The sequence below is a fragment of the Aplysia californica genome, unplaced genomic scaffold (assembly GCF_000002075.1).
Source record: "Aplysia californica isolate F4 #8 unplaced genomic scaffold, AplCal3.0 scaffold00164, whole genome shotgun sequence".
Classification (NCBI taxonomy): Eukaryota; Metazoa; Mollusca; class Gastropoda; order Aplysiida; family Aplysiidae; genus Aplysia; species Aplysia californica.
In genome coordinates, this window is record NW_004797434.1 from 143,638 (window position 1) to 155,276 (window position 11,639).

Below are 11,639 nucleotides of genomic sequence, written 5' to 3' on the forward strand. Positions count from 1 at the left end.
GCCGACCAACAACAACACTCACTCTCTGAGACTGAGTCTTGAGTTGTCTCAGCCCAGCAGACTCAACGCACGGCATTATATTATCTGCGCCTGCTGAAATCTTGAAAATTTCTGGACTAAATCTATAACTAGAGTAAGAGACCAATCTTTTTTTAGTGCCCTATGTCATGCTCAGGCTTTGTTTAGCAATTTTTATGTTACTTTCACGCACTTGTCTCATGTTCAGAATATGTTGGGCGCGATCTATCAATCGCGCTGGGCATTTGGTTGATCGAGGAAACGCCGGACAATCCATCGATTGTTGCGCATTCTGTTGATCAGCGGATCGCGCAGCACTTTTTGTTGATCCGTTTGGTTGCGCATTCTATAGATCTTACCCTTGAGTTTTGTTATGTTTTGTTGTCGTCCAGTGTGTAATTTAGTTTCACTCTCCAAAGTCAAACCGAAACTGAATGGAAGTAACTGGAAGTCAGGATTACAATAACGAACTAATCAAAGTGACTATTTCAGTCCAAATAGACAAAAATTATATTCGGACTCTGATTTGAGTCCAGTATGATGTCCGTTCCGATTTCCGACCTTTGTTTCTAGATCTATATATTTCCAGCATTTATTAACATTTTTTTCTATTATAATGATAACAATTGAGACGTGAGCTTTTATATCCAGTTACTAGATCTATCTAAACTGGTCCCCCCTGCGTCATTAGTATGAACAAAACTAAGTTGAGCCGGGGGCAAAGTTAATTAATTATGTCGACCAATGAGACTACGTGTAGCGATATCACACTCTCGGCTTATGGAGGAAGAGGTGTTGGGAAGAGGTCATGGCTGTCGATTTTGTGCGATCTGATTAAAAAAGAAAATTACAGAAAAACTCAACACTCAACAAAATCAAATTAAACATGAAAGACAAATGGTGATGGAAGTAATTTATTATATATGATGCTGTAGTGGTGGTGGAAAGACCCTGAGTTGTCGGTTTCCGTGTACTTAGACATTGCTATTGGGTAAATCTAATGAGAGTGCAATCAGGGTTAGGCCTATAGGTCTGTGAGTATCACTCACTGACGTGCTCAGTAAACCAATTTTCTTTTTTTTTAAATTCACTTCATCATCATAGTTTATCGACAGAATGCGCAGTAAGTATGTAATATTTCATGGATCGACAAAAAGCGCTGCGTGATCCGCTGATCAACAGAATGCACAACAATCGATGGATTGTCGCGCGTTTCCTCGATCAACCAAATGTGCTGCGTGGTCGATGGATCGCGCAAATCGACAGATCTAGTCAACTGGTGAGGGAAGCCCCAGAAGACGATAAAAGTAGATGGTGGAAATATATATATTTGGGCCAATCGCAGAGGTGTGCAAGGTGCTCGCTGCAGCTTCATGTATTATTTTCGCAGTATCTATTCGGAGACGTCTCCGACGGAGAGAAACCAATCAAAATAGTTTGTGCCTCCAGACCAAGTAAAAAAATCTGTATTAACCCGTAATTTGATATTTTGCTGTTAGGTTTGAAATTTTCTTGAAAATAATTGATTTGCGACCGTTTTAGTGACTGTGTGATCTGCAACAAATGATACTCAATTTGATCCCCCCTCCCAAAGCAGTGCATCTATGTACGGGAGTGCGTCTCCGAATAGTTCCTGGGTGCTTGTCGGAGACGTCTCTGAATATCTTATGCCGTTATTTTACATGATCATGAACGTCACAAAAAGAAAGAAGTGTAACAGAGTCTTTCAAAGTAAAGTAAGATTTTATTGTACTTTTTTTGGTGTTTGGTTTGATGTTTTCATTCAAACGATTTTACAGTGGGCTTAATTGTGTGTATCAAAATGATTAATATTTCGTATGTTTTTAAAAAATCGTTTGGACTTGGAGGAGGGGGGAGCACATTGTGATTTTTTAGAATATTCAAACTGTATGCATAGGCTTGAACTTTGTTTTATCCTAGGTCTATGTTATATTATGATCCCAAATCTGAACCAGAGCTTCCAAAATATTCGGAATGGACCTTTTCGCAGGAGTCTGGATCTTGATTTCCTGAAGCCTGACTCTGTTTGAGTTTCTCAAGTTCTCTTTATTCAACCTTTTCCTAAAAGCTATTACTTTATTCTATCTCAGTTTGGTAGTTTCTGTACCTCATTTCTTCTTCTTCATTCTTTGTGACTAACAGTCAATCAGTGGTGCACATGAGTATGACGTTTTACAGAAAACTCTCAAATACCCCTGAAAACTCCCGAATACTCATGAAGTACCTAAAAAAAACAACATATAAAAAAGAAATTTATTAGGCATTGGTCACCTCATGTTACTGTATGCTGTTCAGATCTTTATTAATACTGCATAAAAATAAAAGTCCATAAAAGCTTTGTGTTTAAGAACCTTGTGTTTATTTGGTTGGTAGGACATGATCTTAGATCTAGATTCCAGATCTCATTTAGATAGATAAATTAAAGAAGATGTACAACCTTTTTTTTATCCGAAGGTTCTAAGATCCCCTAGATGAAAAGCCAACAAGTTATGTCTTGATCTCATTTTAGTCTCTTTGATGCCATACTGACTAAAGAAATGGTGTCAAATTCTAAGATATTACACTAGACTGTCAATACACGCTGTGCAAAAAAAGACTGATTCGTTCAAATGCACACCTGTGTCATCTTGATGGTTTGCCACAAAGATGTATCGCTGTGTAGAGCCTAGCATGGTAACTTTTGATTCCATAGACCAGTGCACAATTCTTTGCGTAGATCTACGTCAAGACTAGTTTTGATATCATTGTAATAATGATCAGTTGCCGGGGGGGGGGCTGTGACGTGATTGTATCTGCGACCTTCCACACCTGGACAGCTGGTATGCCACCACCACCACCACCACCCCCCCCCCCTCCGACACATGCACTGAAAGAAGGCCGCTGATTGGTCGCATGCAATCGGCTAAGCGAATAATGGTTCACGATGCAGGTGCAATGGATGGTTTCCAGGAATAGATAAAGTTCATTGTGGGAGACAAATGAGAGAAGCCACGTCAGTAGGGGCTGTTCACCCTGGAACCGACTTCGTTGAATCCGAGCTTGCTGATGTAAGTGGTCGTTGAATCTGGATTTAAACAAATTGATTTTAAAGAAGGACAAAAAAGGGGGGAGTCCATCTTCTGTCACTGAAACCAAGTTCTCGTTGAATCCAAGCTTGTTGAATCCGAGTTCCACTGTATATTATATCAATATCTATCTTTTAAAAAACTTACCGGTGAATCCAGCTGAGTGAGGCAGGTGGAGCATTCTATAGAATTGCTTCCACAGTTTCTGCTACAAATTGCATAGAGATAGGCATAGCTACAATGAGAAAAGATACAATCAGAGACAGATCAAGAGGGAATCGGTTAGTCAAGTATCAAGTAAACTATCGCCTCGTATGAGCCACTGAACTCTGAACCTGAATTCACAAGTCAGTATGCATGCTCAGTGATGAGTTTTCGGTATTTCAGTGGTTTTTGGGAGTTTCAAGGGGTTTTCGGTAAAACATCAAACCAGTGCGAACAAACTGTGCAGTTCTCTGTAGATCGACCTTGACTATCAGATCTAATCCTTACTTTATACTATACATTATAGATACATGATGCATCTAATGCTAAAATCCGGATTAGGACCTGCCTTTTTTTTTTTACTTTTAAGTTCTTTTGTGTTTTAGTGGTCATCATCTTGATTCCCTGCATTTTTAAAATGGTTCAGTGTTTTTTTCTCACTTGAGTTGTATTGCTTTTTGTTTCCAGGTGTACCGCTTTGTATGAGAAGAGAAGTCTCACAACATGAAAGGACTAAAGGCTTTTAGTGGAATGCTGAAGCCATCCAAGCATTTGTACTATTTCTGCTGTTCCCGACATTTTGCCTGTCTGCACAAGACCACTACTTTGTTAGGGAGTGACAGGGAACTACTGTACAAATGTTATGTTCAGTCTCAGTTATATCATAAACAACAAGTTATACTTTTCAGTACACTGGGACGAATGAGGAACGATTGGTCAGGAAAAAAAGAACGGGAGATTTTGCCTGAAAAATATTTGTTGTCTCAGCTGTGGTTATCTTGTGTACCAGTCAAAGTTTTTAGCACTCTCAGCCAAACCATTATCTGTGATGTGAGCCGAGACATCGATCGGAAGAAGTTGTGGAAGTCGAAACACTTGCAGAACAGTGCACGATGTGAAAATGTATCCTTTCAAAGACAGCTTGATGTACTTCTGGAACAAAAATGCTTGATGACGTCTTACAAAGGAGGCTCAAAATCATTCAACTGGAGCAAAGTTTTTTGTTCAGTGAAGGATATGCTGTTCCGGTAACAGTAATGATTATATTGATCTGTGTGTGTGTGTGTGTGTGTGTGTGTGTGTGTGTGTGTGTGTGTGTGTGTGTGTGTGTGTGTGTGTGTGTGTGTGTGCACATGTACACTTTTTGCACAACCTGTATTGTAATGTGTGAAAATGAGATAAATTGAGAATACTTTATTATTGATCTTCCAGTGAAAGAGAATGGCACTGCCTTATCAAATCGTGAAATTGTGTGCAGAGTCGAATATAACTTAATATGTAAGTGCAAACCTTTGTACGGACATATTCAGTCAAGTACACTCTGATCTCTCCTTCTCTCCCTCCCTCCCCCCCTCTCTCCCCTCTCTCTCTCTCTCTCTCTCTCTCTCTCTCTCTCTCTCTCTCTCTCTCTCTCTCTCTCTCTCTCTCCCTCCCTCCCTCCCTCCCTCTCTCTCTCTCTCCTTCTCTCCCTCCCTCTCTCTCTCTCTCCCAGGCAGTTTTAGTAATAAATGTAAATTTGCTTTTTATGTGGAAAATGAGGATGGTGTAACAGCTTCTTCAGACTATGAGTATAAGGTACATCAGCCTACAACACGGAAGATAGAACAGATTTTGGTTATCATTCTAAAATTGTTTTTAGAAAGACTGGCCCTTTGCTCTACCCTGAACATTTCATTTGCTAGTACATTTTGTGATAGTGATTGAGCAAAATAAGTGTGATGCCCATGATTTAGTCATCAGTCGGACAGTCCTTAAAGCAAAAATGTGAAAGCAACTCTCAGACTTAGGACAAGTAGTTAGTTTTAGTTTTCATAGAGGTTTTACGGCGCTCGCAACTGCATAAGGTCATATGAGCGCCGGACAAGTAGTGGAAGGAATGAAACAGGGTTAAAGGATGCAATGTTATTTTAGGAGGAAAAATATGAAGCTCAAAGGGACGGGTAGGTTAGGCTCAGTAGTCCAGTGTTGTCTAAGGAGGTATACAATGAGATTCATTAATGAAAGATTCCAAGTCTAAGATGAGAGAAAGGTGGGTACGAATAGACATTTCGATTATGCCACTATTTTAATTTTAAGAAATGTGCTAAATTTGTAAATGGAAACCATTGACTTGATTACTTGTGAAATAGACTATGGATATTTTATAATATATCTAGATCTATATACTTATACAAATTTCTTGCATGAGGGTATCATTATAGCAGACTTTGTTTTTAATTCTAGTCCCCAGAAAGTATGAGCCACAAAAGATGGTTGGAAGCAATGACTTTTAGCACTATGGATGAAAGACTGGAGTATTATTTAAGCTTAGAGACAGATAAAGGCAATGAGGAAAAGGTTCAAGACTTCAATGGTCAGTTTACATCTGATCGTACTGAAGGCTCTGCTAGGAAGGATCATATCAGTAATGCTGCTCTCTCTGTTCCTGCCAAAGAACCCAACAACAGTATCAGCCATTCAGATGAGCAGTAAGTACAGAGAGCCTCACATTCAACTAAATCATCAGGTTGGTCTAACAGTTTTGGTGAATCAGAGGTTTCAGTGAAAGTAAAAGGTCTAACAATTAACATTAGCTTATGATGGGTAATTATGCCAGGTTCTGGATAGATGTCCTCTTTTTATTTCTTTGCTAATTTTCTTCAACTTCCTCAATCAAATGCCGTTCACTTTCAAATAAAAGAGTAGTTTTTTTTCCCCAACTCTCGCAGACGTTTAAGATTAGCCAAGAGTAGGGGCCTACAGGTAATATGCAGAGAACTGAATGTACAATGTGAGGTGAGCATTCAAGTAGGGGCACTTGTCTATTCAATTTTGGTTAGTTCTCTTTCAAATTTTAGTTTACTAATCACCTAATTGATGTTCTCATGCTTACTTTTGTATTTGTATCAAAACTGAACACACTCTGTATCAAAAGTGAACACACTCAGTGACCTCGCATTCTCTCTTACACACTCTTACACACGCTTACACACACACACACACACTCACACACACACACACACACACACACACACACACACACACACACACACTCACACACACATTTGTGGCCTCCACCAATGCCCTGTGGCTGGGTCTTTTTCCGAATATCTTTTACTATAGGATGGCATGGGCTGATCTAGGCACCCATATATAGGCTTAGATTGATTCAAACTTTCTTACCTTTCATTATCTTCATCACTTCTCCAAAGTGAAATCTATGACACTGAAGCTTTCGCACAACTGGTAGCCCCAGCGCTATAATTTTGTCCTAAGAGCACTTATCTATAAAGTGCTCTTTGGACAAAATAGTTCTGAGGCAACAAACTGGTAGTCATTTACACTGCCCGGCACTCTAACATCCCCCTCCCATATATCTTTCTGTGTACTTTCGCACTTTTTGTGCCTGTACTTTTTCACCTGCACAGTATGACCTAATCTGATCCAGGCAGACACTTTGTTATTAATGATGTCACTGTATGTGTGTTTGAAATGCACGTCTCACTCTGTATCTTTGAAAATGGTGAAATGGTATAAGTTTAACACCCCTATCAATCGGTGTCTTCGAAAGAAAGCTTTTAACAGGTCAAACAGAACAGTATCTGATAGTAGTAGGGATAAGTCTCAGTCTCAACACAGTATAATATGATGTGAAACCTATGCAGTGATTCATATGTTTGCCATTCATCAGATGTTTGGAGTAGAGTTGGTAGGATTTCCTTCTTTTTTAGTAAGTACTTCTATAGTACTAATGACTAATGTTTCACTTAGTATTAAGGCCATACAAGTTGTATATGTGCCTTCCTGGAGAACTATATGACAAATTATGCATGGTGTAGATATTAAATATCAATCTTAATGGGACTTTTTGGGTTGTGTTGCAAATTATGCATGGTGTAGATATAAATATCAATCTTAATGGGATTTCTTTGGCTGTATTATTAAGACTACTCATACTCTGGGCAGGTGGTTGGAGGGCACCACTGGCTGGTCTTACTTCTTCTCTTTCCCTCCGTTGTTTCTGTTCCTTTCTTTTGCTTTTTCCCTGCTCTATATGAGCATTATTGTGTTGATGTGCTTCTTTTTACTAAAACTCAAACTCATACTCTGCACAGATTGTGTGATGAGAGACTACAGAGTGCCATGCAGGGTGGAATTCCTTTGATGATAGACATGGACTATGTTGGACACATGTCGTGTCAAGAACTGGATGCGTGTGGAGAGCAGCTATGGTTGGCATATTGCAATAATCGCCAGCATATCAACCCTTTCCATCTGGTACTGTCTGGATGCAAGCCTGATAATGCTTCATATAGGTTGGTTTCTATATATTGTGTCATAATTTGTTAATGCATCTCAACCTTTTAATATCCACCTAACAACAAACTTTATTTAAAATCCAGTTTCTCAAATACAGTAGTCTCCGCCTAAGATCCCACCGCTTACAATCCCGGTTCGCTTAAGATCCCGCTGTTTTAAGAAAACAGAATTTTTGCTATACAAAAGTCACCCCTAAGATCCCGCTCTGATTCACTCTGAAGGTCTACATTCGGCTAAGATCCCGCATTTCAGATCATAATTTGCGGAACAAAAACCCGGGCGGGCACAGCCGATCAACCAAGAGTGAAAAGTTGAGATCAATAAACTCCCCCCCTAAACTTACATCACTCGCTGGGTGGAAAGGGCCTACACGTTCGTTCCAGGCGGGATCACATCGAACCATGAACTTTTCCCTGACCATTGCAGTATGTGTTGATTGCAGCAGTTGTCTCTAAGCCAGAATTTGCTAGACAGACTGAATTTTAATTGGTGTGTTCACGACGTAATGGTGTGTAACGACAAAGGCGTTTGGGGAGGGGGTTAGCTCAGTCTGAGATGGAAAGCTATAAATTTTCTACAGGTAAGAGGGAGGGGCAACTGAATAAGCGTAGATCTTGAGACTCATGATAAGATAATACGTGAAAATGGCACGTCTCATCCCACTATGCACTGTGATAGGCCATCAAGGTTAACCACTCATTGCTCTCCATACGTCACAAACCAACCAAGGGGTCACGTCAGTTCATTTTAGGGTGGAGGGAGACCATTTTACCGATTGTAAGCCTTAACATGGGTCCCCATAGATTCTTCCCTGGGATCGTCGGTTAAGATCTCGGTTCGCCTAAGATCCCGTATTTCTTTGCTCCCGAGCACCGGGATCTTAGGCGGAGATTACTGTACAGTATAACACAGATAACTCAAATTCGTCGGAACCAGCCTCAGTAGTTTGAGGAATCCGTAGTTCGAGGGATATCTTACAAAGAAAAAGAGAAAAAAAGGGACCGCAGGCACAGTTTGACAGTGCGTGATTTCAAGTCTTCTGTGTACGACCTGTCCGTGTTATACTGTATTTGACTGTCTTTAACGTCATGTTGCTTTTCGTTTACAAAGATTTTCATATCTTATCCGATCCTCTTTTCTTTAGTTTAGACTTGCTTACATGTTTTTGTCTCTCTCAACTCAACTCTAGTTTGTATTTCTTCTAACTTCCGCAGTACATAGCATGTTATAGTATAGTGGTGATTCTCATATTATGTCCAACTGGTCTTGTGAGTTCTGCACAAAACTATTAAATGTCTCTACATTGCAGTATTCTGTATAATATATACCGGTATATGGATTTTGTACCTAGGAAAATTAGCTACGTAATATGGTCAGATCATTAGCTGTAACTTAAAATTAACAACACTGTTACTGCGACATTTTTAATTTGTCCCAATGTTCTTCATTGTGTTTGTAATTTATAGCTCACACATTTTGCCCCTTTTTTCTTTTATGAAAAGGTACATGGAGTTATTGCACCAGGGAAACAAACCTCACTTCTTTGCCACAGTCACAGAGAAAAGTCCTGTGGATCTACGTCCAGCTTCAGAGTTGGTCTACCTCAGCTCAAAGGCCAAAGAGGTCTGTCTACATCAATACAACTTTTCATTTCCCTTTGTCAGGATCCATACTTTTTCAAATAATCTATAAATTCTATAATTCTGGTGGCCTGATCTTTGCGTCACTGTTTAGAAGAAATCAAAGGCTTTTTAGACCTCAAAATTTAAACAAAGATAGAATTCAATATTCCTAAGAGTAAGAGCATGGCAGAGTCGGATTTTCATGATTTTGAACATAACTCTTTCCAAATGTATCCCCGATGTATCAGCAAGAGTCCGCACCCCTTGCAGATGTACCGCCAGTGTATCAGCAATGATGGGTTGCCTCAGTTTTTGTATCAAGTGTCTTAAGTTTAGACTTTATTTACGATAATTTGGTGTATTCTCAGGTCATCCAGCATCTTGTGGTTTCAAAGGCTTATTTATCTATTGTATATACACATCACTATCTCGAGAAATATATTGGCAAACAAAGACTGTAAGAAAGAGTGTGTGTGTGTGTAGGGGGAGTGGGGGGGAGGGGGGCAGCTACTTATATATCTTTATATATATATGTTGTAACGCTTTTATCCTCCCAATGGTGGACTTCTGTCAGTTGTTTATTGGGAATCAAAGTTACGTTTGCATCGCTTTGCCTTTGTTAAAACAAAATTTTCCACTTTACAACTTTAGACATGTCAGTTTTTCAAATGGAAGCAAGTTCTGCTTCTCTATGCTGGACAGATTTCTATCTTGTTCTCTCATGCTTTTTACCTTCACGAGTTCAACCATACAACTAAAAACTGGGTTGTTGTTTTTTATTACAGGTTCTCACTGTATTTGACCCAAACAAAGTCTACATTCTTGGTGCCTATTCTAATAAGAAGACAATCAAGCATCCTTGTATCATGAAAGCAAGCAAGCAGAATATCCGTGCCATGAGACTTCCTATTGATGAGCATGTCAGGTTAGTTTTTGTACCTCTTCAAATTTAAGTTTTCTGTTTGTAGTCTCAGTTGAAATAGGAACGCTCATGTTCTTCTTGTAGGAATAATGTACTGTATAACACGGATAGGTCGAACACAGAAGACTCGAAATCTCGCATCCATTAAATTGTGCCTGCCATCCCTTTTTTTTTCTTCTTTATCTTTGTTCCTTCAAACTACGGATCCCTCAAACTATTTAGGCCAGTCCTGACAAATTCGAGCTATCCATGTTATACTGTAGTTATAATTATAGTTTTCTTTGAGAAAATATGTGTGCACTTTTGCTTGCTGTGGCACAGAAATGGTTTTCAATCATGTTTATTGTGTAATTTTATTAGGTTGGCATTATCAATTATTAGATCAAAAGTAATGATATGACTACATATCAAGGTATGATGGATTTTGAGTTTAATTTATGGCGGCTTTTATATTATAACTTATAAGATTCCTAAAGTACTGTGATAAAGAAAGATTTGTCATTTTTTACTTTCTTATGGTCTAAGTACATTTCATGCTATTCTAACAGTGAATTTTCCTTCTTTTTTTTTTTTCTTTTTTTGAGGGATAAGGATATCACTTTGTCTGTATAAGTAGTGTTTTCGTGTTATGAATAAAAATTTTGTTTTCATCTCTGCTTTTGTCATTTTGAACAAGCTGCTACATCTGTCATGAACTAGCAAACATGCTCCTGGTATAGCTAAATACGCACATAACAAACAGATTTGTAGGTCTCACATTTTACAAATATATACATGCTGTATATTCTTTGATATTGAAACACATACATAGCGAAATTTGTACATAACAAAAAGATCCCCGCATCCCACTGATTTCGCAATGTGCATGCTAGACTGTATTGCTATCTTTCTTTTTTACGTATGCTCATAGATGGCCTGGTGGTCCCAAGAATCTCCTTCTTCAAGACATCCTGAAAGTTTTACTGGCTGTGAAAGACGGGGCGTCATGGAAGGAAGCTCTGAAACCCATAATATTACACGGTGCTTCAATACCACACTGGATACGAGAAGCCAAGAAGAAGGACAAATTACCTTCAAAGACCCGGCCACAACCTGTGAAAAAAAATAGAAATAAAGTATGATAGATACAACTGCAATGTGTTCTTATTTCTCACATGAAAGTAGTATTTTAGTCTTTATAGTTTTAGTAGGAGTTTTACAGCACTGTCAACACAATAAGATCATTTAAGTGCTGAAGATTGGACATGTTACAAGAGAGTGACAAGCACACACACACAAAAAGGTGGAGAGTATTATAGTCTTTATTCAGTTGCTAGTATTTTTTTTTTTATGTTGCTTTTTATTTCCTCCTTTCTTCTGCTTTAGCCAACTGCAACTGTGAAGTATTCAGAAAAGGAAAATTGATATTACTGACATGGCTATTTTTGCCTATCCAAATGTGGTTGCTTTTAAAGACAAACGGGCTAACCCAGATTTCGGGGGTTTCTG

At 38.9% G+C, this 11,639-nt stretch overlaps 1 protein-coding gene across 1 annotated transcript; it reads left to right on the top strand.

Annotated features, from left to right (window-relative positions):
* Positions 1 to 4,260: 4,260 nt before the first annotated feature.
* Positions 4,261 to 11,284, top strand: LOC101845465 (tRNA methyltransferase 10 homolog C). The gene is made up of 6 exons (XM_013082224.2): positions 4,261 to 4,336; positions 5,532 to 5,776; positions 7,403 to 7,603; positions 9,110 to 9,230; positions 10,015 to 10,154; positions 11,062 to 11,284. The coding sequence occupies exons 2-6, from the start codon at positions 5,544 to 5,546 to the stop codon at positions 11,270 to 11,272; spliced, it is 906 nt and encodes a 301-aa protein (XP_012937678.1). The 5' UTR covers positions 4,261 to 4,336; positions 5,532 to 5,543; the 3' UTR covers positions 11,273 to 11,284.
* Positions 11,285 to 11,639: the final 355 nt, after the last annotated feature.

Bases quoted from the DNA above. Each gene is read 5' to 3' on its own strand.
- LOC101845465 (XM_013082224.2), top strand. From the start codon at position 5,544: ATGAGCCACAAAAGATGGTTGGAAGCAATGACTTTTAGCACTATGGAT. The intron at 9,231-10,014 runs GTCTGTCTACAT...TTTTTATTACAG, and splicing joins TCAGCTCAAAGGCCAAAGAG to GTTCTCACTGTATTTGACCC. The intron at 10,155-11,061 runs GTTAGTTTTTGT...GTATGCTCATAG, and splicing joins CCTATTGATGAGCATGTCAG to ATGGCCTGGTGGTCCCAAGA.